The 26,424-nt window shown below is 51.5% G+C and overlaps 1 protein-coding gene across 1 annotated transcript in view; it reads left to right on the top strand.

Annotated features, from left to right (window-relative positions):
• Positions 1-4,951: 4,951 nt before the first annotated feature.
• LOC143975776 (uncharacterized) overlaps positions 4,952-26,424 on the top strand; it is a gene marked incomplete at its 5' end in the record, with an annotated part of 95,140 nt that continues 73,667 nt past the window's right edge. The window contains 3 exon segments of the mRNA XM_077478305.1: positions 4,952-5,012; positions 9,730-9,960; positions 10,240-10,406. Coding sequence (XP_077334431.1) covers positions 9,810-9,960; positions 10,240-10,406 — 318 coding nt within the window.

The following is a 26,424-nucleotide window of genomic DNA, read 5'->3' as shown; positions in this document are numbered from 1 at the left end:
CCCAAACGCCACTTTTCTCACGGAAGGCGATTCCGGCTCTCTACCGGCATGTGGAAGGCAATGTCCTTGCCTCGCTGGACAGGGCGGTCAGCGGTAAGGTGCATATTACCGCTGACTCATGGTCCAGCAGGCATGGACAGGGACGTTACCTGTCTTTCACGGCCCATTGGGTCACTCTTCTGGCAGCTGGGAAGGATGCAGGACAAGGTGCAGTAGTGTTGGAGGTTGTTCCGCCACCACGCCTCCAAAATGCTACTATTGGTTGTGACACACCTCTCTCGTCCACCCCCTCCTCTTCTTCTTCCTCCATGGCCTCTTCCAGTGCTCTGTCCTCAGAACCAGCGGTGCTCCGTAGGCGTTCCAGGGGCTACGCAAGTACGCAGGCAAAACTATGCCATGCCGTGCTTGCGCTGGTTTGTTTGGGGGACAGGAGCCACACTGGGGCAGATGTTTTGTCAGCTCTGCAGGGGCAGGCCCGAGAGGTGGTTGACGCCACGCCAGCTTAAGCCAGGAATGGTGGTTTGCGACAATGGCACCAACCTCCTCTCCGCCCTCCGACAGGGACAACTGACCCATGTGCCCTGTGTAGCTCACGTCCTTAACCTGGTGGTGCAGCGGTTCTTGGGCAGGTACCCCGGCTTACAGGATGTCCTGAAGCAGGCCAGGAAAGTTTGTGTGCATTTCCGCCGATCATTTAATGCCAGTGCTCGGCTGGCTGTGCTCCAAATGGAGTTGAAGCTGCCCAAGAACCGCCTTATATGTGACATGCCCACCAGATGGAACTCAACGTTGGCCATGCTGCAGCGGCTGCACACGCAGCAGAGGGCCATCAATGAGTACCCGTGCGACTACGGCACCAGGACAGGGTCAGGGGAGCTCAGTTTTTTCTCACCACGCCAGTGGGCCATGATCAGGGATGCATGCACTGTCCTGTCACCGTTTGAGGAGGCCACAAGGATGGTGAGCAGTGACAGTGCATGCATCAGTGACACTGTACCTCTTGTCCACCTGTTGGAGCATACGCTGCGTGGAATAATGGACAGGGCACTTGAGGCAGAACAGAGGCAGGAAGAGGAGGACTTCCTTGCCTCTCAAGGCCCCCTTTATCCAGACAGTGTTCCTGCTGTGCCACCCATCACACAGGAAGAGGATGAGGAGGAGGAGGATGATTGTGTCATCATGGAGGTGGAGGCTGGCACTCAGCATCAGCAGCAGTCTTGTAGGGATGATTTACAGTCCCAAGAAACCCGTGGACTTGTACGTGGCTGGAAGGAGGTAGCTGCGGATCATGTTGTCCTTAGTGACCCAGAGGACTCCGGAACCGAATGCCTCAGCTAACCTACGCTGCATGGCCTCCCTGATCCTGCAAAGCCTGCGGAAGGATCCTCGTATTCTTCGGATCAAGGAGAGGGACCATTACTGGCTGGCCACTCTCCTTGATCCACAGTACAAGGGTAAGGTTGCCGACCTTATCTTGCCATCGCAGAGGGAGCAGAGGATGAGACATCTCCGGGAGGCCTTGCAGAAAGGTCTGTGCAATGCGTTCCCAGAGACTGGGAGGTTACAAACTCCTGGTCCTGGACAACGTGTTGCTGAGGCATCGGTCAGAAGGAGCGGTGGAGAAGGTGGCCGTCTGACCGATGCGTTCAGACAATTTTTTAGTCCGCAGCCCCAAGGTATGATCGGTTCCAGCAACCATCGCCAGCGTCTGATTTACATGGTGCAGGAATACCTAGGGGCAAGGTCAGACTTGGACACCTTCCCCACCGAAAATCCTCTGGCTTACTGGGTCTTGAGGATGGATCACTGGCCAGAGCTTGCTCAGTATGCAATTGAGTTACTAGCCTGTCCTGCATCCAGCGTTCTTTTCGGAACGCACCTTCAGTGCTGCTGGTGGCTTTGTTACCGATCACAGGGTGTGCCTGTCCACCGACTCAGTTGATCGACTGACCTTCATCAAGATGAATCAGTCTTGGATCACCCACAGCAACCAAGCACCTGAAGCTGATGTAACCGAATAATTTTTTTTGATATCACATCCCTTCAAGACTGCCTATGCTGATGCTGAGTGACTGTCCTGTTATGTTGATTGTCTATCCTCTTCCTCCTCCGCTGATATGTTGGAAGAACATTTTTGGTTCTGGGTGATGCCACCAGCCCAATTTTTCTGCCCTTGTTTAACAGGGGCGTTTAATTACAATTTTTGATGCAATGCTTTGCAGCAGGGCTCATTCCTGCACTACAACTAGAGTATATGGGAGAGGTTGCAGTGTTGCCCTGTGTGAAAAAGTGATTGCCCCCTAAACCTAATAACTGGTTGGGCCACCCTTAGCAGCAACAACTGCAACCAAGCGTTTGCGATAACGTGCAATGAGGCTTTTACAGCGTCCTGGAGGAATTTTGGCCCACTCATCTTTGCAGAATTGTCCTAATTCAGTTACATTAGAGGGTTTTCGAGCATGAACGGCCTTTTTAAGGTCATACCACAACATCTCAATAGGATTCAGGTCAGGACTTTGGCTAGGCCACTCCAAAGTCTTCATTTTGTTTTTCTTCAGCCATTCGGTGGTGGACTTGCTGGTGTGTTTAGGATCATTGTCCTGCTGCAGAACCCAAGTTGGTTTCAGCTTGAGTACACGAACAGATGGTCGGACATTCTCCTTCAGGATCTCTTGGTAGACAGCAGAATTCATAGTTCCTTTTATCACGGCAAGTCTTCCAGGTCCTGAAGCAGCAAAACAGCCCCAGACCATCACACTACCACCACCATATTTTACTGTTGGTATAATGTTCTTTTTATGAAATGCAGTGTTCCTTCTACGCCAGATATACTTGGACACACACCTTCCAAAGAGTTCCACTTTTGTCTCATCGGTCCACAGAATGTTGTCCCAAAAGTCTTGGGGATCATCAAGATGTGTTGTGGAGAAATTGAGACGAGCTTTGATGTTCTTTTTGCTCAGCAGTGGTTTTCTCCTTGGAACTCTGCCATGCAGGCCATTTTTGCCCAGTCTTTTCCTGATGGTGGAGGCATGAACGCTGACCTTAACTGAGGCAAGTGAGGCCTGCAGTTCCTTGGACGTTGTTGTGGGGTCTTTTGTGACCTCTTGGATGAGTCGTCGCTGCGCTCTTGGGGTAATTTTGGGCGGCCGGCCACTCCTGGGAAGGTTCACCACTGTTCCATGTCTTCGCCATTTGTGGATAATGGCTCTCACTGTGGTTCGCTGGATTCCCAAAGCTTTGGAAATGGCTTTATAACCCTTTCCAGACTGATAGATCTCAATTACTTTCTTTCTCAATTGTTCCTGAATTTCTTTGGGTCTCGGCATGATGTGTAGCTTTTAAGGATCTTCTGGTGGACCTTACTGTGTCAAGCAGCTCCTATTTAAGTGATGCCTTGATTGTGAACAGGTGTGGCAATAATCAGGCCTGGGTGTGGCTAGAGAAATTGAACTCAGGTGTGGACAACCACAGTTATAGTATGTTTTAACAAGGGGGGCAATCACTTTTTCACACAGGGCCATGATGGTTTGGATTTTTTTTTCACCTTTAATAATAAACACCTTCATTTACAAATTGCATTTTGTGTTTACTTGTGTTGTCCTTGACTATTGTTTAAATTGGTTTGATGTTCCGAAACACTTAAGTGTGACAAACATGCAAAGGAACAGGAAATGAGGAAGGGGGCAAACACTTTTTCACACCACTGTATGTGTATACATGTATATATTATGTAGGGGGACTCTTTATTTTACTAACATTAATCACACCGTGTGTCAGTGTACTGAGCGGTGATAATTTATCACTGCTTAATAAATTGACATCTCTGTGTATCAGTGAATTTCTAGTACTGTAATCTGGTAAAGTCTCACAAGATTGCAGTATTAGGGGGCCGTTCTCCAGTGTTAGAAGCGTTTGTAGATCTCTTCACTCCTCCGAAGGGTGAAGAGATCTACTCCGCTTCATAAACTGGCACATAGAGGGGAAAGATCCCCTCTGTGAATGCCGGAGAATGAAGCAGTCAAAAGATTTCACTGCTTCATAAAAGGACCTTAATTTGTTATAACAAAAAATAGTTTGCATTTTTATTTATTTATTGTTTATAAAAGGCCCCCCCCCAAAGTACTCAGCACCAGGCCCATGAAGTTCTTAATCTGGCCCTGACCCCCCTCCCCTCCCCCATATATCAGAAGCCGTACGACATACATTGTTCACATAACCCATAGCAGACAATGTTCAGGATCAGCCGGGGTGATAGAACCTGGAGAATACCCCGGGGGGGGGCGGCAGAGGGCAGAGGGATGGCCGGGACTTCCCTCCTGGAAGTGGGACTGTCACTCTGCGATACAATGTATCCATGGTGGGGGTGGGGCAGGGGGAGGGCGGGGGAGGGGGGTGGAGAGGATGACATTGCAGGAAATCAGAGTTCAGTGAGACTGAGGAAGGGGAGGGGGGACATCAAGGGGAATAGAGAGAGCCAGGGGGGGAGAGAGGAGGGCTGGAGAGAGGGGGAGGAGGGGGACAGAGAGGGAAATAGAGAGAGCCAGGGGGGGAGAGAGGAGGGCTGGAGAGAGGGGGAGGAGGGGGACAGACAGGGAAGAGGGGGACTGGAGAGAGGGGGACATCAAGGGGTATAGAGAGAGCCGGGGGGGGGGGGAGAGGGGGAAGGGGGGAGCCCGGGGTAAGAAGGGCACTGAACGCAGAGGAAACAGCGGAGGACAGAGAGAGAGAAACTTTATTTTACTGATTACTCAATCCGTCTCCGAGAAGAGATTTCATCTACAGAGAGAAGAGATTTCATCTACAGAGAGACACCCCAGAGACTGAGAGATTAGAGGGAAGAGTCACACCAGAGCCCTGTGTGGACGGTGAGAGACCTGAGGAAGGAAGGGATTGCAGAGTCCAGGTCGGGGGGGTAAAGGTCGGGGGGGTAAAGGTCGGGAGGGTGAAGGTCGGGAGGACACTGAGGACCTCTCATAGAATCATCCACAGAGGAGACCTTATCAGCTCTGGTGAGTGATAGATTGCCCTTCATAATACGTTCCCCTCCCCCTCCTCCTCCTCCTCCTCCTCCACTCATCACACAAACCATGGAGAGGAGTGTCACTGATACTTCATCTTTACTCTATGATGTCACCACATTGTCACCCCATACATTATACACCATCGTCTTCCCCAAGGGAGTCCTGACTCTGAAGTGCTTCCTAAATGGAACATCTCAAATTTTGTACATCTCTTCTCCGCTTTCTCTTTATTTACCCCCCTCTGCGAATCCATCCAACGTCATCCAACCCTCTCTACCAATCCCTCCACCACCTTCCATCCAACATCATCCAACCCTCTCTACCAATCCCTCCACCACCTTCCATCCAACGTCCTCCACCCCTCTCTACCAATCCCTCCACCACCTTCCATCCAACGTCCTCCAACCCTCTCTACCAATCCCTCCACGCCTTCCATCCAACGTCCTCCACCCCTCTCTACCAATCCCTCCACCACCTTCCATCCAACGTCCTCCACCCCTCTCTACCAATCCCTCCACCACCTTCCATCCAACGTCCTCCACCTCTCTCTACCAATCCCTCCACCGCCTTCCATCCAACGTCCTCCACCCCTCTCTACCAATCCCTCCACCGCCTTCCATCCAACGTCCTCCACCCCTCTCTACCAATCCCTCCACCGCCTTCCATCCAACGTCCTCCACCCCTCTCTACCAATCCCTCCACCGCCTTCCATCCAACATCCTCCACCCCTCTCTACCAATCCCTCCACCGCCTTCCATCCAACGTCCTCCACCCCTCTCTACCAATCCCTCCACCGCCTTCCATCCAACGTCCTCCACCCCTCTCTACCAATCCCTCCACCGCCTTCCATCCAACGTCCTCCACCCCTCTCTACCAATCCCTCCACCGCCTTCCATCCAACATCCTCCACCCCTCTCTACCAATCCCTCCACCACCTTCCATCCAACATCCTCCACCCCTCTCTACCAATCCCTCCACCGCCTTCCATCCAACATCCTCCACCCCTCTCTACCAATCCCTCCACCGCCTTCCATCCAACGTCCTCCACCCCTCTCTACCAATCCCTCCACCGCCTTCCATCCAACGTCCTCCACCCCTCTCTACCAATCCTTCCACCGCCTTCCATCCAACGTCCTCCACCCCTCTCTACCAATCCCTCCACCACCTTCCATCCAACATCCTCCACCCCTCTCTACCAATCCTTCCACCGCCTTCCATCCAACGTCCTCCACCCCTCTCTACCAATCCCTCCACCACCTTCCATCCAACATCCTCCACCCCTCTCTACCAATCCCTCCACCACCTTCCATCCAACATCCTCCACCCCTCTCTACCAATCCCTCCACCGCCTTCCATCCAACATCCTCCACCCCTCTCTACCAATCCCTCCACCACCTTCCATCCAACGTCCTCCACCCCTCTCCTCCCAATCCCACCACCGCCTTCCATCCAACGTCCTCCACCCCTCTCTACCAATCCCTCCACCGCCTTCCATCCAACGTCCTCCACCCCTCTCTACCAATCCCTCCACCGCCTTCCATCCAACGTCCTCCACCCCTCTCTACCAATCCTTCCACCGCCTTCCATCCAACGTCCTCCACCCCTCTCTACCAATCCCTCCACCGCCTTCCATCCAACGTCCTCCACCCCTCTCTACCAATCCCTCCACCGCCTTCCATCCAACGTCCTCCACCCCTCTCTACCAATCCCTCCACTGCCTTCCATCCAACGTCCTCCACCCCTCTCTACCAATCCCTCCACCGCCTTCCATCCAACGTCCTCCACCCCTCTCTACCAATCCCTCCACCGCCTTCCATCCAACGTCCTCCACCCCTCTCTACCAATCCCTCCACCGCCTTCCATCCAACGTCCTCCACCCCTCTCTACCAATCCTTCCACCGCCTTCCATCCAACGTCCTCCACCCCTCTCTACCAATCCTTCCACCGCCTTCCATCCAACGTCCTCCACCCCTCTCTACCAATCCCTCCACCACCTTCCATCCAACGTCCTCCACCCCTCTCTACCAATCCCTCCACCACCTTCCATTCAGTGTCCTCCACCCCTCTCTACCAATCCCTCCACCACCTTCCATCCAACGTCCTCCACCCCTCTCTACCAATCCCTCCACCGCCTTCCATCCAACGTCCTCCACCCCTCTCTACCAATCCCTCCACTGCCTTCCATCCAACGTCCTCCACCCCTCTCTACCAATCCCTCCACCGCCTTCCATCCAACGTCCTCCACCCCTCTCTACCAATCCCTCCACCGCCTTCCATCCAACGTCCTCCACCTCTCTCTACCAATCCCTCCACCGCCTTCCATTCAGTGTCCTCCTCCCCTCTCTACCAATCCCTCCATCGCCTTCCATCCAACGTCCTCCACCCCTCTCTACCAATCCCTCCACCACCTTCCATCCAACATCCTCCACCCCTCTCTACCAATCCCTCCACCGCCTTCCATCCAACATCCTCCACCCCTCTCTACCAATCCCTCCACCACCTTCCATCCAACGTCCTCCACCCCTCTCCTCCCAATCCCACCACCGCCTTCCATCCAACGTCCTCCACCCCTCTCTACCAATCCCTCCACCGCCTTCCATCCAACGTCCTCCACCCCTCTCTACCAATCCCTCCACCGCCTTCCATCCAACGTCCTCCACCCCTCTCTACCAATCCTTCCACCGCCTTCCATCCAACGTCCTCCACCCCTCTCTACCAATCCCTCCACCGCCTTCCATCCAACGTCCTCCACCCCTCTCTACCAATCCCTCCACCGCCTTCCATCCAACGTCCTCCACCCCTCTCTACCAATCCCTCCACCACCTTCCATCCAATCCCTCCACCCCTCTCCTCCCAATCCCACCACCGCCTTCCATCCAACGTCCTCCACCCCTCTCTACCAATCCCTCCACCGCCTTCCATCCAACGTCCTCCACCCCTCTCTACCAATCCTTCCACCGCCTTCCATCCAACGTCCTCCACCCCTCTCTACCAATCCCTCCACCGCCTTCCATCCAACGTCCTCCACCCCTCTCTACCAATCCCTCCACCGCCTTCCATCCAACGTCCTCCACCCCTCTCTACCAATCCTTCCACCGCCTTCCATCCAACGTCCTCCACCCCTCTCTACCAATCCTTCCACCGCCTTCCATCCAACGTCCTCCACCCCTCTCTACCAATCCCTCCACCACCTTCCATCCAACGTCCTCCACCCCTCTCTACCAATCCCTCCACCACCTTCCATCCAACGTCCTCCACCCCTCTCTACCAATCCCTCCACCACCTTCCATTCAGTGTCCTCCACCCCTCTCTACCAATCCCTCCACCGCCTTCCATCCAACGTCCTCCACCCCTCTCTACCAATCCCTCCACCGCCTTCCATCCAACATCCTCCACCCCTCTCTACCAATCCCTCCACCACCTTCCATCCAGTGTCCTCCACCCCTCTCTCCCAATCCCTCCACCGCCTTCCATCCAATGTCCTCCACCCCTCTCTACCAATCCCTCCACTGCCTTCCATCCAACGTCCTCCACCCCTCTCTACCAATCCCACCACCGCTTTCCATCCAACGTCCTCCACCCCTCTCTACCAATCCCTCCACCTCCTTCTATCCAACGTCCTCCACCCCTCTCTACCAATCCCTCCACCGCCTTCCATCCAACGTCCTCCACCCCTCTCTACCAATCCCTCCACTGCCTTCCATCCAACGTCCTCCACCCCTCTCTACCAATCCCTCCACCGCCTTCCATCCAACGTCCTCCACCCCTCTCTACCAATCCCTCCCCTGCCTTCTATCCAACGTCCTCCACCCCTCTCTACCAATCCCTCCACTGGTCTCTTCTTCAAAACAATGACATTCAAAACATTAACTGTAACATACAAAGTTACATCACCGACCTCATCTTCAAATATCCTCATAGGATCTCCTGCTTTTTAGCTTCTCCATCACCTCTTCCTTTGCTCACCTCCAGGACTTCTGTAGAGCTTCTCCCATCCTCTGGAAGTCTCTACCCCAAAATGTCCAGCTAGTTCCTACTCTGTCCTCCTTTAGGTGATCCCTGAAAACTCATCACTTTAGAGAAGTCTTATCCCACCTCTACATAACAACTGAACTTTTTATCCATCAACTCATCCCTCACAGTTATTACATTTTTGTATCCCTTAGATTGTAAGCTCCAATGATCAGGGCCCTAATCCTCCTAATCTTCTTGAATTGTATCATAATTGCGCTGTCTTCCTTAACTTGCCATGCCAACTGATGGCACTATTTAAATCCTGTATAATTTATTATGCTGAGGCTCAAAAAACAAAACAAAAAAAAAGTGATCTCTTGGATAAGATAAATGAAACATTGTATGTAAATATGACGTTTTTCTGACCAGCCAGCAGGTGGCACTCTAGGTTCCCCTTTCTGAAGCCTGGTGTTTAGAGAGCTCCTTAGCACAAGCTGAAATTTCTACACAGTGAATAAGTTAAAATAGTAACTTCACCCCCCCACCTCTGTATGACTCCTTCGTGAATGGAGTCAGCTACTGCTGTGCTCTGGGGATCCTTTTTCATCAGGATATTTATGAGTGAACTAGATAAAGGCTTCATATGTCCTTGTTGGAGAATTATGGTCATGTGACCCTGCCCTTGTGTACATGTGATTCCGATACCACAAGAGCCTGCACTGCTATCATCTAACCCACTTGTGTCCATCAGGTGTGATCGCCCCGCGTCCAGGGAGAGTAACCACGCCACGCCCAGCGAGTGTGACCGGTCCGCGTCCATCGGGTCAGACCATGTCTCGGAGGAAGGAGGTGGTGACCTTGACCGGCCTGTGCCTGCAGAACATTGCGGACAACATGCAGAGCGTTTGGATGAAGGATTACATGATGAAAAATATGGAGGAATATAATTTCCTCTTCATCGAAGGACCCTTCAACCAGCTGGGTGAGTTCCGCCACAGCTAAGGTGAGCGCCATGGTGTCCTGTGATGCATAAAGGGAAGAGACACAATTCCCCAAAATCGTCAGAGAGGAAGGCAAATTTGAGCAGCCATTAGTACTGTCAGAGGGGATTAGTAAAGTGCAATCTCTGTGCAGCACAAGGAAGCAGGAAACGGAGGCTGGTTTTGTCATGAGAAGATAGGGTTGTCCTCCTACAGTACATATGTATCAATATGTCCTATGTGCACCACACTCACCTTTCCTCCCTTCCTCCTCCCCTCAGCTGGCTCGCTGGTACAGGAACTGATCAGGATTCTAGGAGAGTCCCACAAGCTGAATAAAGGATGCCTCCACCTCCTGCTTCAGCCTCACCTGTTGGAGCTCAGTCTGCGTTCCTGCGCCGGGATAGTCAATGTTGCCATCATGCAGCTCGTCACTGTGCGCTGCAAGGTAAGATAGTCCATTGGAATGTACACTATGTAGAACCCCGTTCAAGAGCCATCCTCCAGATACTAAGGGCCCCTTCTGATCCATCCTCTACCCTCCAGATACTGAGTCCTCCTGATCCATCCTCTGTCTTCTAGATACTAAGGCCTCCTGATCCATCCTCTATCCTCCAGATACTGAGTCCTCCTGATCCATCCTCTGTCTTCTAGATACTAAGGCCTCCAGATCCATCCTCTATCCTCCAGATACTAAGGGCCCCTTCTGATCCATCCTCTACCCTCCAGATACTAAGTCCTCCTGATCCATCCTCTATCTTCTAGATACTAAGGCCTCCTGATCCATCCACTACTCTCCAGATACTAAGGCCTCCTGGTCCATCCTCTCCCCTCCAGATACTAAGGCCTCCTGGTCCATCCTCTCCCCTCCAGATACTAAGGCCTCCTGGTCCATCCTCTCCCCTCCATATACTAAGGCCTCCTGGTCCATCCTCTCCCCTCCATATACTAAGTCCTCCTGGTCCATCCACTACTCTCCAGATACTAAGGCCTCCTGGTCCATCCTCTCCCCTCCAGATACTAAGGCCTCCTGATCCATCCTCTATCTTCTAGATACTAAGGCCTCCTGATCCATCCTCTACCCTCCAGATACTGAGTCCTCCTGATCCATCCTCTATCTTCTAGATACTAAGGCCTCCTGATCCATCCTCTATCTTCTAGATACTAAGGCCTCCTGATCCATCCTCTATCTTCTAGATACTAAGGCCTCCTGATCCATCCTCTACCCTCCAGATACTGAGTCCTCCTGATTAGTGATGGACGAACTTCCGACGGGACGTTTCGCGAACGCGAAATGCGAACGGACCCAAACGTTCGCGAAACCGACCGTTCGCCGCGGGCCCCATTGACTTCAATGGGAGGCGAACTTTGCAAACCTTCATGTCGAATTTGCGGCCACGTGGTAATTATTAGGGGGTAAAACGTAGTCCCACCATCTGGACAATGACATAATACATGTATGAGGTGAATTTGGGATCGATAACTACAAGCATTTTTATTTTATTTGGGAAATTGTTCTAACAATTCAGGACTATGGAGCTAATGAAGGCAATGGAGGAGAGGGAAGGTCAGGGACCAGGGTAGGCAAAGAAGAGGGTGCAGGAGATGATCACCAGCAGCGTGACATACCGGAATGACACATGCACCGTGATAGAGGCATCTGACAGCAGCACCGTAATACAGAGCACTGACAGCAGCACCGTGACATACAGCGCTGACAGCAGCACCGTGACATACAGCGCTGACAGCAGCACCGTGACATACAGCGCTGACAGCAGCACCGTGACATACAGCGCTGACAGCAGCACCGTGACATACAGCGCTGACAGCAGCACCGTGACATACAGCGCTGACAGCAGCACCGTGACATACAGCGCTGACAGCAGCACCGTGACATACAGCGCTGACAGCAGCACCGTGACATACAGCGCTGACAGCAGCACCGTGACATACAGCGCTGACAGCAGCACCGTGACATACAGCGCTGACAGCAGCACCGTGACATACAGCGCTGACAGCAGCACCGTGACATACAGCACTGACAGCAGCACCGTAAGCAGCCCCAGGAGGAAGTCAGCACAGCACAGGGATGGTGTGATCCCCTCATAATAAGAACCCCCAGGAGGAAGTCAGCACAGCACAGGGATAGTGTGATCCCTTCATAATAAGAACCCCCAGGAGGAAGTCAGCACAGCACAGGGATATCATAAGCAGCCCCAGTAGAAATATGACACCGCTCAACCTCTTCAAAGAGGAGGGTAGGGGCATATAGTACGGTGTGCTTTTTTGGGTCAAGGAAGTGAGCCAAATGAATTAAGAAGGTCTGTGTGCTTGATTAAAAAAATAGTTTATAGACATATACATGGTCTACTGGTCACATGTGTTGAATTCCTCCGAGATCCATGCCTCATTCATTTTTAGAAATGTGAGGTAGTTAACACTGTGGTGAGCTAGGCGAGTACGCTTATCGGTCACAATCCCCCCTGCTGCGCTGAACGTCCTTTCAGACAGGACACTGGATGAGGGGCAAGCCAACAGTTCGATTGCAAATTGGGCAAGCTCTGGCCAGAGGTCAAGCCTGCCCACCCAGTAGTCTAGGGGTTCATCACTCCTCAGAGCGTCCACATCGGCCGTTAACCCAATGTAGTCGGACACCTGACGGTCTAGGCGTTCCCTGATGCTGGATCCGGATGACACCTGTCGATGGGTCGGCTGAAAGAATGACCTCATATCCGAAGTCACCAACACATCTTCAAACCGGCCTCTTCTTGCAGGCGCTGTTGGATTGGTACCCGCAAATCCTTCTCTGGGAGTGGGAATTGCTCCTCTGCCAGCGCACGCAAAAGCAGAATGCAGCATTTCTCGAAGCAAGGCCTGGAAGTGCTGCATTCTGACAGCCCTCTGCGACGGCGGTAACATTTCCGCCATTTTGTGTTTGTACCGGGGGTCTAAGTACGTTGCCACCCAGTACTGGTCCTTGACCCTCATGCTTTTTATACGGGGGTCCCTATTAAAACACTGGAGCATGAAGGCCCCCATTTGCACTAAAGTGGAAGCGGTGTGGTGGCCTGGCTCCTGCTCATCATCCAGGATAATGTCGTCCTCTTCATTCTCCTCTCCCCATCCTCGCACAACAGGGATCCCAGAAAGGTTTAAAGCATGCTCTTCTTGCTCCTGCTCATCCGCCCCGGCACCATCCTCCTCTGACTCCTCATCAGACTCCTGTTGTTGACTTGTCTCAGATAGAGTAGCCCCCCCTGGGAATTCATCCAGCATTGCGACTTCCTCATCTTCCCGCTCCTGCTCCTCCACAGCCTGATCAATGACACGACGCAATGCACGCTCCAGAAAGAAGGCATAAGGTACCATGTCACTGATGGCGCCATGGCTGCGACTGACCAGTTTGGTGATCTCCTCAAATGGCCGCAGAAGTCTGCATGTGTCGCGCATGAGCAGCCACTGGCGCGGTGAAAAAAAACCCAGCTCCCCAGAACCGTTTCTTTCGCAGAGTTCATACAGGTAGACGTTAACTGCACGTTTCTGCTGGAGCAGCCTATCAAGCATATAGAAGGTTGAGTTCCATCGCGTCGGGCAATCGCAAATAAGACGTCTGACCGGCAGATGGTGTCGCCGCTGAATGTCAGCAAGGCGAGCCATGGCCGTGTAAGATCTTCTGAAATGGGCCGAGATTTTCCTTGCCTGCCGCAAGATGTCCTGGACCCCAGGGTATTTGACAAGGAATCGCTGCACGACCAAGTTTAAGACGTGTGCCATGCACGGCACGTGCGTGATTTTGCCCTGTTTCAATGCGCTAAGCAGATTGGCACCGTTGTCACACACCACTTTACCAACTGTCAAATTGAGCGGTGTTAGCCACTCATCTGCCTGTGAACGCAAAGCTGAAAGGAGTGCCGGGCCAGTGTGGCTCTTTGCTTCCAGGCACAACAGACGCAGCACGGCATGGCAACGTCTCACCTGGCATGTGGAATAGGTTCTGGGGAGCTTGGGCGGTGCAGTGGAAGAGACGCTAGCAGCGGAAAAGGAGGAGGCAGCTGAGGAGGAGAGGGAGGAGGATGGAGTAGGAGGAGGAGAAGAAGAGTCAGGCCTGCATGCAATCCGTGGCGGTAAAACCAAATCTACACGGGTGCCACGGGTTACATGCTTGACGGCCGTCAGAAGGTTCACCCAGTGGGCAGTAAAACTGATATACCTTCCCTGCCCGTGTTTGCTAGACCACGTGTCTGTGGTCAGATGTATCTTGGCACCGACACTGTGTGCCAGAGATACATTCACTTGCCGCTGAACATGGCCATATAGCTCTGGGATGCCCTTCTCTGAGAAATACTTCCTTCCTGGGACCTTCCATTGTGGTGTTCCAATGGCCACAAATTTGCGAAAGGCCTCCGAGTCCACCAGTTTATATGGCAGTAGTTGGCGGGCTATGAGTTCTGACAAGCCAGCCGCCAACCGTTGGGCAAGAGGGTTATCCGGCATCATCATTTTTTTACGCTCAAACATTAGGCCCACGGAAGCCTGCCTTTTTGCAGAAAAATGTGAGCTTGGCGTGATGGAAGGTGGAGTGGAGGACAATTGTGAGGAGAGAGGAGAAGGAGAAGTAGAAGACGAGGCTGGACGGTGAGAGCCTGCAGTGTGGCTTTGTGTGTTCCGTTGCTCCCACTGGGCTCGGTGATGGCTGCTCATGTGCCTTCTTAAGGCGGTCGTCCCTAGGTGAGTATTGGGCTTACCGCGACTAACGCGTTGACTGCAAAGATTGCAGATGGCAACGCTATTGTCAGCAGCGGACACGTTAAAAAAAGCCCACACTGCGGAGCCATGTGCCGGTGTCCTGGGAGCGCCAGATGTGACCGTACATGGTCGATGACTCGCTCCTGATACATTTGCAGTCTGCTTTGTCCCTGCTGTGCAATGTAAGTCATTGCTGCTTCTCCTCCCTATCTGCTGGTCCATATCTCCCTCTGAACTCCCCTCCTCTTCCTCTCTTGTGGGCACCCACGTGACATCACTAGACACGTCATCATCAACGTCACCTTCCCCACCGCTATAAGTAGAGATCTCGGAGTAGGCAGCAACACCGGGGACCAACCTCCTCCTTGGGCTGACCTGGGTACTGGCGTCAGACTGCTGAGTAGCGCTTGTTGCTACCTCCTCTTCCTGATCCAATACCAAGAGTGGCTGCGCATCAGAAATGTCCTCTTGATATGGATCGGAAAATAATTCCAGTGACTCAAGCGGAAGGTATGTGGTGGTGGTGGTGGTGGTCGTGTTGTTGGTGGTAGTGTCTTTGGGGGTGCACATAGCAGAGAGTGAAGAAGAGGGTGCAGATCGAGAGGATGAGGAGGGTGCAGAAGAGTAAGGCTGAGCGAGCCACTCAACCAAGTCTGGTGCATCCTTTAAAGTAATTGAACGCACCTTCTGCAACTTCCCACTTTGGCTCAAGCCTGTTGCTCCTGCCCTACCCCTACCACCCCTGCGGAAGGGCCTGCCTCTTCCTCTGCATGTCATTTTTTAAATGACCCTGTGACAAAACTCTTAGTCCCTATACCGCTGAAGGACTGCTGCAGTATAGGTGAGCGGTCAGCAGTGGTGCACGTCAACCCTATCTATTGTGGACCTATAGCGGTCCTTACAGAACAGCAGACTGTACCGCACTCAAGCCTATGTACCGTAGCACCCTATACCAAGTTACCAGTCCTTATAAGAACTTTTGTGGAACAAGCAGGTTGTGTGTTAGTGATTAGCAGACTGTACGTCAGTCCCTATACCGCTGAAGGACTGCTGCAGTATAGGGCAGCGGTCAGCAGTGGTGCACGTCAACCCTATCTATTGTGGACCGATAGCGGTCCTTACAGAACAGCAGACTGTACCGCACTCAAGCCTATGTACCGTAGCACCCTATACCAAGTTACCAGTCCTTATAAGAACTTTTGTGGACCAAGCAGGTTGTGTATTAGTGTTTAGCAGACTGTACGTCAGTCCCTATACCGCTGAAGGACTGCTGCAGTATAGGGCAGCGGTCAGCAGTGGTGCACGTCAACCCTATCTATTGTGGACCGATAGCGGTCCTTACAGAACAGCAGACTGTACCGCACTCAAGCCTATGTACCGTAGCACCCTATACCAAGTTACCAGTAGTGATGGCCGAACGGTTCGCCCGGCGGTCGTTTCGCGGCGAATTTCCGACTTTCGCCGTCCGCGGGTTCGAACGCCTTTTTCCGTCGTTCGCCCCGGCGGACTTACGTGTTTAATGTATACAAGAACTTTAACCTTTCGTGACACGTTTATCATGTGTTACAGGACAACCAATTGAGACATGACAGCTCATGGACACTTGGACATTCCCCCTAACCTATAAATACACCCGATCCGGTGGCCATTTTACATTCTTTCTTCTGTCACTGTAGGGAAAGGATCCTGTGTGGAGTAGGGACAGAGAAAACGCTAGCTATTTGGTACACAAAAGTTCTTTTCAGGACTGGTATAGGTGTTAGGTCAGCAGCCTGAGTTTCTTTTGTCAGTTTAGATAAAGGGACAGAGCGCTGTATGCTGCTATTTTAGGGACAGCTCAGCCAGATTAGTCTTTCTTCATCATCATCATCATCATCATCATTAGCTGTTACTATCAGGTCCACAAAAGAGCTGTTCCAGCTAATCGTTCCAGCCTACTCTTTTTTGCCAATTTGTATAGGGACAGGCAGGAAGCAGTGTGTCAGGCAGTGAGGATAATTTTAAAGACTTGCTGTTACTATTAGTTCCACAAAGGTTCTTTTCAGGACTGGTATCAGTGGTACGGTAATAGGCTTGTACACGTATAATATTCTTTCTTCCAAATATAGAAAGAATATTATACTTGACTGCTGCCCTTCTGCTGCAGTCTGCTAATCATTCACAACTCACTTGTTCCACAAAAGTTCTTATAAGGACTGGTAACTTGGTCTGTCTAGGGTGCTACGGTACATAGGCTTGGGTGCGGTACAGTCTGCTGTTCTGTAAGGACCGCTATCGGTCCACAATAGATAGGGTTGCCGTGCACTACTGCTGACCGCTGCCCTATACTGCAGCAGTCCTTCAGCGGTATAGGGACTGACGCACAGTCTGCTAAACACTAATACACAACCTGCTTGGTCCACAAAAGTTCTTATAAGGACTGGTAACTTGGTATAGGGTGCTACGGTACATAGGCCTGAGTGCGTTACAGTCTGCTGTTCTGTAAGGACCGCTATCGGTCCACAATACATAGGGTTGACGTGCACTACTGCTGACCGCTGCCCTATACTGCAGCAGTCCTTCAGCGGTATAGGGACTGACGCACAGTCTGCTAAACACTAACACACAACCTGCTTGGTCCACAAAAGTTCTTATAAGGACTGGTAACTTGGTATAGGGTGCTACGGTACATAGGCCTGAGTGCAGTACAGTCTGCTGTTCTGTAAGGACTGCTATCGGTCCACAATACATAGGGTTGCCGTGCACTACTGCTGACCGCTGCCCTATACTGCAGCAGTCCTTCAGCGGTATAGGGACTGACGCACAGTCTGCTAAACACTAATACACAACCTGCTTGGTCCACAAAAGTTCTTATAAGGACTGGTAACTTGGTATAGGGTGCTACGGTACATAGGCCTGAGTGCGTTACAGTCTGCTGTTCTGTAAGGACCGCTATCGGTCCACAATACATAGGGTTGCCGTGCACTACTGCTGACCGCTGCCCTATACTGCAGCAGTCCTTCATTGGTATAGGGACTGACGTACAGTCTGCTAATCACTAACACACAACCTGCTTGGTCCACAAAAGTTCTTATAAGGACTGGTAACTTGGTATAGGGTGCTACGGTACATAGGCCTGAGTGCGTTACAGTCTGCTGTTCTGTAAGGACCGCTATCGGTCCACAATACATAGGGTTGCCGTGCACTACTGCTGACCGCTGCCCTATACTGCAGCAGTCCTTCATTGGTATAGGGACTGACGTACAGTCTGCTAATCACTAACACACAACCTGCTTGGTCCACAAAAGTTCTTATAAGGACTGGTAACTTGGTATAGGGTGCTACGGTACATAGGCCTGAGTGCGTTACAGTCTGCTGTTCTGTAAGGACCGCTATCGGTCCACAATACATAGGGTTGCCGTGCACTACTGCTGACCGCTGCCCTATACTGCAGCAGTCCTTCATTGGTATAGGGACTGACGTACAGTCTGCTAATCACTAACACACAACCTGCTTGGTCCACAAAAGTTCTTATAAGGACTGGTAACTTGGTATAGGGTGCTACGGTACATAGGCCTGAGTGCGTTACAGTCTGCTGTTCTGTAAGGACCGCTATCGGTCCACAATACATAGGGTTGCCGTGCACTACTGCTGACCGCTGCCCTATACTGCAGCAGTCCTTCAGCGGTATAGGGACTGACGCACAGTCTGCTAAACACTAACACACAACCTGCTTGGTCCACAAAAGTTCTTATAAGGACTGGTAACTTGGTATAGGGTGCTACGGTACATAGGCCTGAGTGCGTTACAGTCTGCTGTTCTGTAAGGACCGCTATCGGTCCACAATACATAGGGTTGCCGTGCACTACTGCTGACCGCTGCCCTATACTGCAGCAGTCCTTCATTGGTATAGGGACTGACGTACAGTCTGCTAATCACTAACACACAACCTGCTTGGTCCACAAAAGTTCTTATAAGGACTGGTAACTTGGTATAGGGTGCTACGGTACATAGGCCTGAGTGCGTTACAGTCTGCTGTTCTGTAAGGACCGCTATCGGTCCACAATACATAGGGTTGCCGTGCACTACTGCTGACCGCTGCCCTATACTGCAGCAGTCCTTCAGCGGTATAGGGACTGACGTACAGTCTGCTAATCACTAACACACAACCTGCTTGGTCCACAAAAGTTCTTATAAGGACTGGTAACTTGGTATAGGGTGCTACGGTACATAGGCCTGAGTGCGTTACAGTCTGCTGTTCTGTAAGGACCGCTATCGGTCCACAATACATAGGGTTGCCGTGCACTACTGCTGACCGCTGCCCTATACTGCAGCAGTCCTTCATTGGTATAGGGACTGACGTACAGTCTGCTAATCACTAACACACAACCTGCTTGGTCCACAAAAGTTCTTATAAGGACTGGTAACTTGGTATAGGGTGCTACGGTACATAGGCCTGAGTGCGTTACAGTCTGCTGTTCTGTAAGGACCGCTATCGGTCCACAATACATAGGGTTGCCGTGCACTACTGCTGACCGCTGCCCTATACTGCAGCAGTCCTTCAGCGGTATAGGGACTGACGCACAGTCTGCTAAACACTAACACACAACCTGCTTGGTCCACAAAAGTTCTTATAAGGACTGGTAACTTGGTATAGGGTGCTACGGTACATAGGCCTGAGTGCAGTACAGTCTGCTGTTCTGTAAGGACCGCTATCGGTCCACAATACATAGGGTTGCCGTGCACTACTGCTGACCGCTGCCCTATACTGCAGCAGTCCTTCATTGGTATAGGGACTGACGTACAGTCTGCTAATCACTAACACACAACCTGCTTGGTCCACAAAAGTTCTTATAAGGACTGGTAACTTGGTATAGGGTGCTACGGTACATAGGCCTGAGTGCGTTACAGTCTGCTGTTCTGTAAGGACCGCTATCGGTCCACAATACATAGGGTTGCCGTGCACTACTGCTGACCGCTGCCCTATACTGCAGCAGTCCTTCATTGGTATAGGGACTGACGTACAGTCTGCTAATCACTAACACACAACCTGCTTGGTCCACAAAAGTTTTTATAAGGACTGGTAACTTGGTATAGGGTGCTACGGTACATAGGCCTGAGTGCAGTACAGTCTGCTGTTCTGTAAGGACCGCTATCGGTCCACAATACATAGGGTTGACGTGCACTACTGCTGACCGCTGCCCTATACTGCAGCAGTCCTTCATTGGTATAGGGACTGACGTACAGTCTGCTAATCACTAACACACAACCTGCTTGGTCCACAAAAGTTCTTATAAGGACTGGTAACTTGGTATAGGGTGCTACGGTACATAGGCCTGAGTGCAGTACAGTCTGCTGTTCTGTAAGGACCGCTATCGGTCCACAATACATAGGGTTGACGTGCACTACTGCTGACCGCTGCCCTATACTGCAGCAGTCCTTCAGCGGTATAGGGACTAAGAGTTTTGTCACAGGGTGATTTAAAAAATGACAGGCAGAGGAAGAGGCAGGCCCTTCCGCAGGGGTGGTAGGGGTAGGGCAGGAGCAACAGCCTTGAGCCAAAGTGGGAAGTTGCAGAAGGTGCGTTCAATTACTTTAAAGGACGCACCAGACTTGGTTGAGTGGCTCACTCAGCCTTATTCTTCTGCACCCTCCTCATCCTCTCGATCTGCACCCTCTTCTTCACTCTCTGCTATGTGCACCCCCAAAGACACTACCACCAACAACACGACCACCACCACCACCACCACATACCTTCCGCTTGAGTGCAAATGGGGGCCTTCATGCTCCAGTGTTTTAATAGGGACCCCCGTATAAAAAGCATGAGGGTCAAGGACCAGTACTGGGTGGCAACGTACTTAGATCCCCGGTACAAACACAAAATGGCGGAAATGTTACCGCCGTCGCAGAGGGCTGTCAGAATGCAGCACTTCCAGGCCTTGCTTCGAGAAATGCTGCATTCTGCTTTTGCGTGCGCTGGCAGAGGAGCAATTCCCACTCCCAGAGAAGGATTTGCGGGTACCAATCCAACAGCGCCTGCAAGAAGAGGCCGGTTTGAAGATGTGTTGGTGACTTCGGATATGAGGTCATTCTTTCAGCCGACCCATCGACAGGTGTCATCCGGATCCAGCATCAGGGAACGCCTAGACCGTCAGGTGTCCGACTACATTGGGTTAACGGCCGATGTGGACGCTCTGAGGAGTGATGAACCCCTAGACTACTGGGTGGGCAGGCTTGACCTCTGGCCAGAGCTTGCCCAATTTGCAATCGAACTGTTGGCTTGCCCCTCATCCAGTGTCCTGTCCGAAAGGACGTTCAGCGCAGCAGGGGGGATTGTGACCGATAAGCGTACTCGCCTAGCTCACGACAGTGTTAACTACCTCACATTTCTAAAAATGAATGAGGCATGGATCTCGGAGGAATTCAACACATGTGATCAGTAGACCATGTATATGTCTATAAACAATTTTTGGAATCAAGCACACAGACCTTCTTAATTCATTTGGCTCACTTCCCTGACCCAAAAAAGCACACCGTACTATATGCCCCTACCCTCCTCTTTGAAGAGGTTGAGCGGTGTCATATTTCTACTGGGGCTGCTTATTATGAGGGGTTCCCACCATCCCTGTGCTGTGCTGACTTCCTCCTGGGTGTTCTTATTATGAGGGGCTCCCACCATCCCTGTGCTGTGCTGACTTCCTCCTGGGGGTTCTTATTATGAGGGGCTCCCACCATCCCTGTGCTGTGCTGACTTCCTCCTGGGGGTTCTTATTATGAGGGGATCACACCATCCCTGTGCTGTGCTGACTTCCTCCTGGGGCTGCTTACGGTGCTGCTGTCAGCGCTGTATGTCACGGAGCTGCTGTCAGCGCTGTATGTCACGGAGCTGCTGTCAGCGCTGTATGTCACGGAGCTGCTGTCAGCGCTGTATGTCACGGAGCTGCTGTCAGCGCTGTATGTCACGGAGCTGCTGTCAGCGCTGTATGTCACGGAGCTGCTGTCAGCGCTGTATGTCACGGAGCTGCTGTCAGCGCTGTATGTCACGGAGCTGCTGTCAGCGCTGTATGTCACGGTGCTGCTGTCAGCGCTGTATGTCACGGAGCTGCTGTCAGCGCTGTATGTCACGGAGCTGCTGTCAGTGCTGTATGTCACGGAGCTGCTGTCAGCGCTGTATGTCACGGAGCTGCTGTCAGCGCTGTATGTCACGGAGCTGCTGTCAGCGCTGTATGTCACGGTGCTGCTGTCAGCGCTGTATGTCACGGAGCTGCTGTCAGCGCTGTATGTCACGGAGCTGCTGTCAGTGCTGTATGTCACGGAGCTGCTGTCAGCGCTGTATGTCACGGAGCTGCTGTCAGCGCTGTATGTCACGGAGCTGCTGTCAGCGCTGTATGTCACGGTGCTGCTGTCAGCGCTGTATGTCACGGAGCTGCTGTCAGCGCTGTATGTCACGGAGCTGCTGTCAGCGCTGTATGTCACGGAGCTGCTGTCAGCGCTGTATGTCACGGAGCTGCTGTCAGCGCTGTATGTCACGGAGCTGCTGTCAGCGCTGTATGTCACGGTGCTGATGTCAGTGCTCTGTATTACGGTGCTGCTGTCAGTGCTCTGTATCTCCTGCACCCTCTTGTTTGCCTACCCTGGTCCCTGACCTTCCCTCTCCTCCATTGCCTTCATTAGCTCCATAGTCCTGAATTGTCAGAACAATTTCCCAAATAAAAAAAAAATGCTTGTAGTTATCGATCCCAAATTCACCTCATACATGTATTATGCTATTGTCCAGGTGGTGGGACTACGTGCTACCCCCTAATAATTACCCCGTGGCCGCAAATTCGACCTAAAGGTTTGCGAAATTCGCCTCCCATTGAAGTCAATGGAGCCCGCGGCGAACGGTCGTTTTCGCGAACGTTTGTGCCCGTTCGCGTTTCGCGTTCGCGAAACGTCCCGTCGGAAGTTCGTCCATCACTAGTTACCAGTCCTTATAAGAACTTTTGTGGAACAAGCAGGTTGTGTGTTAGTGATTAGCAGACTGTACGTCAGTCCCTATACCGCTGAAGGACTGCTGCAGTATAGGTGAGCGGTCAGCAGTGGTGCACGTCAACCCTATCTATTGTGGACCGATAGCGGTCCTTACAGAACAGCAGACTGTACCGCACTCAAGCCTATGTACCGTAGCACCCTATACCAAGTTACCAGTCCTTATAAGAACTTTTGTGGACCAAGCAGGTTGTGTATTAGTGTTTAGCAGACTGTACGTCAGTCCCTATACCGCTGAAGGACTGCTGCAGTATAGGGCAGCGGTCAGCAGTGGTGCACGTCAACCCTATCTATTGTGGACCGATAGCGGTCCTTACAGAACAGCAGACTGTACCGCACTCAAGCCTATGTACCGTAGCACCCTATACCAAGTTACCAGTCCTTATAAGAACTTTTGTGGAACAAGCAGGTTGTGTGTTAGTGATTAGCAGACTGTACGTCAGTCCCTATACCGCTGAAGGACTGCTGCAGTATAGGTGAGCGGTCAGCAGTGGTGCACGTCAACCCTATCTATTGTGGACCGATAGCGGTCCTTACAGAACAGCAGACTGTACCGCACTCAAGCCTATGTACCGTAGCACCCTATACCAAGTTACCAGTCCTTATAAGAACTTTTGTGGACCAAGCAGGTTGTGTATTAGTGTTTAGCAGACTGTACGTCAGTCCCTATACCGCTGAAGGACTGCTGCAGTATAGGGCAGCGGTCAGCAGTGGTGCACGTCAACCCTATCTATTGTGGACCGATAGCGGTCCTTACAGAACAGCAGACTGTACCGCACTCAAGCCTATGTACCGTAGCACCCTATACCAAGTTACCAGTCCTTATAAGAACTTTTGTGGAACAAGTGAGTTGTGAATGTTTAGCAGACTGCAGCAGAAGGGCAGCAGTCAAGTATAATATCCTTTCTATATTTGGAAGAAAGAATATTATACATGTACAAGCCTATTACTGTACCACTGATACCAGTCCTGAAAAGAACCTTTGTGGAACTAATAGTAACAGCAAGTCTTTAAAATTACCCTCACTGCCTGACAACACTGCTTCCTTCCTGTCCCTATACAAATTGGCAAAAAAAGAGAACGATTAGTGGTTACTGGAACAGCTCTTTTGTGGACCTTGATAGTAACAGCTAATGATGATGATGATGATGATGATGATGAAAGACTAATCTGGCTGTCCCTGTAGCATACACCGTCCTTTCCCTTTCTCTAAACTAACAAAAGACACTCAGGCTGCTGCAAGAATCAGCAGCACAGCAAACCTATCAACACCTAACACCTATACCAGTCCTGAAAAGAACTTTTGTGTACCAAATAGCTAGTGGTTTATCTCTCCCTACTCCACACAGGAACCTGTCCCTATCTTAACAGAAGAAAGAATGTAAAATGGCCACCGGATCGGGTGTATTTATAGGTTAGGGGGAATGTACAAGTGTCCATGTGCTGTCATGTCTCAATTGGCTGTCCTGTATCACATGATAAACGTGTCACCAAAGGTTAAAGTTCTTGTATACATTAAACACGTAAGTCCGCCGCGGCGAACGACGGAAAAAGGCGTTCGAACGTGCGGACCGCGAATGTCGGAAATTCGCCGCGAAACGACCGCCGGGCGAACCGTTCGGCCATCACTACTCCTGATCCATCCTCTATCTTCTAGATACTAAGGCCTCCTGATCCATCCTCTACCCTCCAGATACTGAGTCCTCCTGATCCATCCTCTATCTTCTAGATACTAAGACCTCCTGATCTATCCTCTACTCTCCGGATACTGAGTCCTCTTGGTCCATCCTCTATCCTCCAGTTACTAAGGTCTCTTGATCCATCATCTGTCTTCTAGATACTAAGGCTTCCTGATCTATCCTCTAGATACTAAGGACTGCTTCTGATCCATGCTCTATCCTCAAGATACTAAGGCCTCCTTTCAAACCATCCTCTATCCTCCAGATACTAATGACCCAATCTGGACTATCCTCTACCCTCCAGATACTAAGGCCTCCTGGTCCATCTCCTACTCTCCAGATACGAAGGCCTCCTGGTCCATCCTCTATCCTCCAGATACTAAGACTACCTGATCCATCCTCTATCCTCCAGATACTAAGGCCCCCTGATCCATCCTCTATCCTCCAGATACTAATACCACCTGATCCATCCTCTATCCTCCAGATACTAAGGCCTCCTGATCCATCCTCTACCCTCCAGATACTAAGGCCTCCTGGTCGCACCTCTACTCTCCATATACTAAGGCCTCCTGGTCGCACCTCTACTCTCCATATACTAAGGCCTCTTGGTCCATCCTCTACTCTCCAGATACTAAGGCCACCTGATCCATCCTCTATCCTCCAGAAACTAAAGCCACCTGATCCATCCTCTACCCTCCATATACTAAGGCCTCCTGATCCATCCACTACTCTCCAGATACTAAGGCCTCCTGGTCCATCCTCTCCCCTCCAGATACTAAGGCCTCCTGGTCCATCCTCTCCCCTCCAGATACTAAGGCCTCCTGGTCCATCCTCTCCCCTCCAGATACTAAGGCCTCCTGGTCCATCCTCTCCCCTCCAGATACTAAGGCCTCCTGGTCCATCCTCTCCCCTCCATATACTAAGGCCTCCTGGTCCATCCTCTCCCCTCCAGATACTAAGGCCTCCTGATCCATCCACTACTCTCCAGATACTAAGGCCCCCTGATCCATCCTCTACCCTCCAGATACTGAGTCTTCCTGGTCCATCCTCTATCTTCCATATACTAAGGCCCCCTGATCCATCCTCTATCCTCCAGATACTAAGGCCTCCTGATCTATCCTCTACTCTCCAGATACTAAGGCCTCCTGGTCCATCCTCTCCCCTCCAGATACTAAGGCCTCCTGGTCCACCCTCTATCCTCCAGATACTAAGGCCCCCTGGTCCATCCTCTCCCCTCCAGATACTAAGGCCTCCTGGTCCATCCTCTCCCCTCCAGATACTAAGGCCTCCTGGTCCATCCTCTCCCCTCCATATACTAAGGCCTCCTGATCCATCCACTACTCTCCAGATACTAAGGCCTCCTGATCCATCCTCTACCCTCCAGATACTGAGTCCTCCTGATCCATCCTCTATCTTCTAGATACTAAGGCCTCCTGATCCATCCTCTACCCTCCAGATACTGAGTCCTCCTGATCCACCCTCTATCCTCCAAATACTAAGGCCTGATCCATCCTCTATCTTCTATATCAGGGATATGCAATTAGCGGACCTCCAGCTGTTCCAGAACTACATGTCCCATGAGGCACAGCAAGACTTTGACAGCCACAAGCATGACACCCAGAGGCAGGGGCATGATGGGACTAGTAGTTTTGCAACAGCTGGAGTTCCGCTAATTGCAGATCCCTGTTCTATATACTAAGACCTCCTGATCTATCCTCTAGATACTAAGGACTCCTTCTGATCCATTCTCTACCTTCCAGATAATAAGGTCTTTATCTACTAGGAATTACTCTACAGATCATGGTACATCAGTCATAGGTGTGTGGGCAGGGTGTGCCAGATGTGCATGGGCACACCTTAATCGCCCCATGCGCATTAGCATTATCACTATCACTCTGTGTGCCGGCAGGAAGAAGGGAAAGATCAATGTGCTGGGGTTATATGTATGTAGACTCACACACATGTGTGCTTGAGCTTTAGGGTGCACACCCTAATGCAATAGGCTGCGCACACCTATAATTTGAGTACTGA

The sequence above is a fragment of the Lithobates pipiens genome, unplaced genomic scaffold (genome assembly GCF_037356315.1).
Source record: "Lithobates pipiens isolate NorthernLeopardFrog02 unplaced genomic scaffold, aLitPip1_a1.2 Scaffold_13, whole genome shotgun sequence".
In the NCBI taxonomy this organism is placed as follows: domain Eukaryota; kingdom Metazoa; phylum Chordata; class Amphibia; order Anura; family Ranidae; genus Lithobates; species Lithobates pipiens.
This window is presented reverse-complemented; position numbering and strand designations above follow the sequence as displayed.